This window comes from Puntigrus tetrazona, chromosome 1 (genome assembly GCF_018831695.1).
Source record: "Puntigrus tetrazona isolate hp1 chromosome 1, ASM1883169v1, whole genome shotgun sequence".
Lineage (NCBI taxonomy): Eukaryota > Metazoa > Chordata > Actinopteri > Cypriniformes > Cyprinidae > Puntigrus > Puntigrus tetrazona.
Window position 1 is genome coordinate 8770920 of NC_056699.1, and position 5783 is coordinate 8776702.

Genomic DNA, 5783 nt, shown 5'->3' on the forward strand with positions numbered 1-5783 from the left:
GAATAATAATAAGATTTCTTTGCTTATGTCAAAGTGCTGATTGCCTGCATGCTGTAACAAATACTGACCCTTAACCCTAAACGACACCATAACCTTATTCTTAAAAGTATACCCAGAGAGCATCCAAATACTGTTGGCTAATGCAAGATCAAGTGCATTATTTGAAATGTTATTTTTTCTCTTTTTGCAGGATGGCTTCACACCTCTAGCTATTGCACTGCAACAAGGCCATAATCAGGTGGTGTCCATCCTTTTAGAGAATGACACGAAGGGCAAAGTACGTCTGCCTGCCTTACACATTGCAGCCCGCAAAGACGACACGAAGTCTGCTGCCCTGCTGCTCCAAAATGACCACAATGCCGATGTACAGTCTAAGGTAAATATGGGCGTCAGTATGTTCAAGGAAGGAAATATATATTGAAATGCAAATTGAAATTTGGCTTCAAATGTAAAAAGAAGGTTTATCGATATGATGAAGAACATCATTAAGAATAATGGGGATTTACCAAGCATTAAGGTTGGGTCCCAAGATTTGTTCTGGTAACGGTTCTTTTACATCTTCATTCTTTTTCACGTTTTAGCAAACTAGTGCTTGCAGGTTTAAAGTATTTTATTATTTCAGATGCAGACTGGGTACTGTCAAGTAATACAAAGATAACTACATCTATCCACACATCTATCATTGTTCTCTCTGAGTGCATGCTAGCAACTCACTTTAAAAATGTAACCGATTGAAAGTATTTTCACCGTTGACTTCCATTTGAACAGAACTGTCAGGATTCCGCTCCGTACACATTTTTAACAAACTTTGCAGATTCCCAGAAGACAGAAGCTCTGCTAAAAACATTTTTTTTTGTGATCTCTGACCTGCGCAAAGACATTCAAACCCCCACAAATTTTAAATCTGCATGTTTTGGTGGGGGTTGCGGGGTCGGCAATTTTGCATGCTTTGCATGCGTCTATGGTTGCCGTTTGAATCAGACTAATGACTTGCTCAGGGATTGAAATGGTAATCCAGAACAGTTTGGTTGTAATAACTAGTATTTTAATTTAAATCCCCTGATGTTGAGATGTAGAATTTTTGTGCGCTTAAGTATATTGTTAACACCAATTGAAACAAATCATTCGATTCATTCCATACCTTAAGATTCCCATCCCTACTCTGCATGTCACTACTAACAGACCGTTACAGATTCAGCATCTTGTAAAACTTGTCTTGTTTATGGTTGTGTTTGTATGTGATTTGCAGGATGTTTTGGTGTCTTCCATTGTTGTGCCAGATGAAATCTTTTGTCTGTGTTTGTCTTTCTGCGTTTCTCTGTTTCTCTCTCCAGTATAAATGTGCCTGCATCCTGTGTTTCCATCCCGACGCAATCCGGGTTTCACTGTTTTATCTACTTACCCATTACTCTATTTTATCTGTCATAAAAAGCTGACCATAAATATAAAGAAACAGCATGCACTTGCGAAATAAATGTGCACTAAAGCGCAGCCTACATTTGCGTGAAAGTGTGCGTGCATGCCTCTTGTGTGCGGTGTGTCTGTGTTTGAGACTGAATGTTTCGTTGTTTTGGAAAATGCCAATAGAGGTATTTATTTTTCTTTTAAGAACGGCCAGTTGTTTATACTATAAGTGCTGTTTTCATTTTCAAAGAAAAACATGCAACATTCAGAATTGTTTTTTTTTTTTTATGATGAAAAATGCCAGTTTATTTTTTGTTTCGGTTTCAAACCAAAATAGTAGTTAAGTGATACATTTAAATATAATTTTAGTCATTTGTTGGCTTATACACATGAAATATTAATATTTATGTATTACTGTTGTCAACTTTTGAGGTTTTGTGAATTGTAGAACATCGAATTAAATGTTTAATCATGTTAACTGTGTTATTTTTGCTTGTAGTCCCGTCTTTTGATACCAATTCACATGCAGTATTGCACAAAATCTAATTCTTGAGCCATGACCACAATAAAACCATAGTATTGAGTATGTTTTACAGGGGGTTTATTTATTTTATAATGACTTATTGCTGTAATAAAGTGATTGGGATGATCACGTGACCTCATGTAAGTTAATATATCTTTAGGAATGGGTTCCTAGTGGCAGGCTGGGTAATAGATATGGTCCCTCAGAGAAAAATGAAGACCTCTTGCTTCTCTGGCACAGTTTGCATGCCGCCGCTATCAATCCCGAATGTGTTTGAGTGAAATATAACAAGCCTATTTCCTTCCCTGTTTTTGCTGCAACAGATGATGGTCAATAGGACAACCGAGGTAGAGATATTTATCTAGTTCCTCATTTTTCAGCCAACAAAAACTATTGATTTATTGCATTCATTTTTGGTCCTCTTTTTGGCATGTAGAATCGAGCTTTTCTGTTTGTTAACTGCATTTTTAGTTCTTTTGAACCTTTGCATGGCTGGTTAGTCTCGTTCACAGCATCAAACCTATGTCATGTCAGAAATGTCAGTTTTATTTGTAAAATGTATTGAATGAGAACGTTATATCTAGTGCCATGATTGCTGCTGATGTTTATTATAATCAGAGACGGGCTGAAAAGTCAATAATGCAGACAGTGTCTATCCTCTTAATACATCTATAATCCTCCTCATCATAAAATGAACATTTTAGCATTTGCTTACAGTCAGTATTAAGCTGCAAGGGCTCTTTAACATAACTATTAATGCCAAAGTACTGCTTGCTCAGTTGAGTTGAAATTTTATGTATGTTAAAATACTATTATTTATGTCCATTGTTGTAATGTTTTATTAAATGCATTAGTTTTGATACAAATATTCAGACAAGTGAACAACACTGTCTTATATTGGCTTTGCTTGCTACCTTTACTGAAATATTCAGAAGCCTAGGGGAAGCCAGTGACATGGCTTTAATGAAATGGACATTTATTTCATTACCTAAAGGTCAAACAGACCCCAGTGGCACGAATTTGCCTTTTAAAAACAATTGCTTGACTTCCGGCACGCATTAGTGTGATTGCATTAAGCTCTTTAACACTATAATATATAGGCTCTGCTAAGAGGGATTAATCATTCTTTTTCAACATCCATACATCCACCAGAAATAATGTTTGAATGTTTGCAGGTGGCGTATACATTTTTAAACCGTTGTTGTATCAGCGTTATCAGTTATGTTTGGATTATGCATTTTATTGATATTAGTATTACTATTATTATTCATGGAATGATTATTATGTGATGTACATGATGGATGTATGAATGCTAATACCGCAATGCAATATCATACATGTTACAAAAGTATGCCCAGAATGAAGGTTTTGTACATAGTTAGCGGTACATGTATGTACTTTAAAATGGCCAGATTTCTTTAATCTTTGCAGGCGTATTAGGTTTAAATTTGTGCTGTCAAACGATCAATTGAGATTAAACGCATCCAAAATAGAGGTTTTATTTACACGCACATATTATGTCAAAAAAACGTTTCTTTTGGATGCGATTAATCGCAATGAATTTTTTGCCAGCGCTAGTTTTAATGTAATTTTCCACTGCACAGCATGCTGCATCGCATATTTGATTTTGCACCAGCTTTGAACGTGTTTCACACAGTCAATATATTCTTCACACTTTTGTAAATGATGTTTTCACATTAAATCGGACCGTGACTTTCAGAATGGGAAGGTAAGGCAAGAATTTCACATATTCAAACTCCTCTACAATCTTTACCTTCTTATAGTCCAGACATGATTTTATTACTGAAATTATCTGCATATTGCACTTTTGTCTTTGGATTCTTTTATGTTTTCTTTGGTGTTATTCTTTGATCACGTTCCCCTTGTTTCCGTTATACTAAAACTGTACGTCATCTGAAATGTTGTGTCTTTTGTCAAGTTCGGTTAACGACTTCTCGTTATTTTAAGTACATTTATTTGTCTTTTTTTTGGTTTGCATGCCTGTGTCTAGGAGTTTGACGTCTCTTAAAGTTTCTATGTGTATGTTTATGTATGTGTTAGTTGTCAAAATTCAAGTTTAAGGTTTCTTTCCAGACTCCTTCACATGGGACCAAATATGCCTTTGAGGCAGCAATGAGCTCATTTCATTATTTATACTTTCACTACAAGTGATTGCTGCATGCTAACATAGTCTATTAAAACAAGATAAAGTCAGGGTTGCAGTTTTTAGCCGGGGTTGAAGATGCCACTAATTGCAGATCTGAAACCAGCTTTTTAATTGTAAGTTCATGTCTGTTTTCAGATCTGCGTTTATTGACAGCTTGGCTCTAAAACACTGAATGAATGTTGGCTTGTATCTCATGTTTTTTTATGTTATTTCTTTCTTGTGTCCCGTCCTCTCTTTTTCCAGAGTGGATTCACACCCCTGCATATCGCTGCTCACTACGGAAATGTAAATGTCGCAACACTGCTCCTCAATCGAGGGGCCGCTGTGGACTTCACTGCAAGGGTGAGTGTTTACAGCTTTTACATGCATGTACATGACTTCCTTAAAGCGTTAGTTCGACCTAAAATGAAACTTAGCCTGTGTTTTTTTCATCTTCGAAGCGTTCTAGATGTATTTGACTTTCTTCTTTCAGACAATCAAATCAATCAATGAATCGCTTTATTTATATAGCACTTTTATCGTCTTGTGTTAATGCACTGAGCAGTATCAAGTTTGGAGAACAGAGTGTCAGTGATGACAAGATTAAACGCTAAGGTATTTCAGTATTGAGTGTTTCAATAGGATCTTTTAATCAAATCGACGATAATAGAAATGAAGTGTCCCCAACTAAGCTAGCTAGAGATGACAGCAGCAGAGGAACCAAAACTCCATCTGTGACAAAATAGAGAAAAAAAAAGCCTTGGGAGAAACCAGGCTCAGTTCCAGCACTTCGTTTCCAGTTCAATTTTAAACACAACTATGTCAGATTTGTGTAAAGGAGAGAGTGTGTCTGTAGAGACAAATCTAGTCGGAGTTATCTTAAAAACTGAGCAGGCCCATCGAAGCATAACCATGGGACTAAGTGGGAGTACACTTCAGAAGAAGTGAAAAAAGGTCGATCAATCAATCATCAATCATTTTATAGCGCTTTTAACGATACAGATTGTGTCAAAGCACTGAACAGTATCAAATAGAAGAATACAATGATAGGGATGTTATAATGAGAAATTGAACAATTTGTTATTAAATGCAGAGACGGTCTTTATAATCAAATCGATGATAATCGCTAGAGATTAAGTGATAATCACTAGAAATTAAGTATGCGCATTCGTAGTAAAACATCCCTCACACGGCTCTAGGGGGGTGAATGAAGGCCTCCTGTAGTGAATCCATGCATTTTGGTAAAACAAATAAGCATATTTTAAATATGGAAACGTACAAAAAATCTCACTTCTGATGACTGTGGCATGTGGAAGCAGTCCTGGCAAATGGATTAAGACGGATGTGTGGCGTGATTACTGACAGACGTAGAGAGAGAACAAAACAAAACGCCGGTCGGCAAATTTGAAGTACGAACTGAAGATTTTAAAAGAAAAATGTTGAATTTTGATATTAGCCAAGAGGAGACAGGTTTTTTTCTTTGCTCCTAAGTTTCATAAACAGGGGTGTGGCTAGTGGGGGGAAAAGGGTGACAGAGTGCATAGGGGCCCAGAGCTCCAGGGGGACCCACAATCACCTGCTGGCCATTGGGAACACAGAGACATTCGGTTCAAGTAGTGGGCCGATCTCCGAAATAAGGGAGACCTTCCTGATATTAGGTGCTGTTTTTAAATTACAGCGCATACAAAACCACCCAAAGCAAATACTCCA

At 36.8% G+C, this 5783-nt stretch overlaps 1 protein-coding gene across 1 annotated transcript in view; it reads left to right on the forward strand.

Moving 5' to 3' along the window:
* Window positions 1-5783, forward strand: part of LOC122342651 (ankyrin-2-like) — an 18026-nt gene that overhangs the window by 8781 nt on the left and 3462 nt on the right. Inside the window, exons 5-10 of the mRNA XM_043236629.1 lie at window positions 1-33; window positions 108-132; window positions 191-376; window positions 2251-2274; window positions 3648-3656; window positions 4338-4436. The exon at window positions 1-33 is cut by the window's left edge and continues 68 nt beyond it. Of these exons, the coding sequence (XP_043092564.1) occupies window positions 1-33; window positions 108-132; window positions 191-376; window positions 2251-2274; window positions 3648-3656; window positions 4338-4436 (376 nt within the window). The remainder of the gene's footprint in view (window positions 34-107; window positions 133-190; window positions 377-2250; window positions 2275-3647; window positions 3657-4337; window positions 4437-5783) is intronic.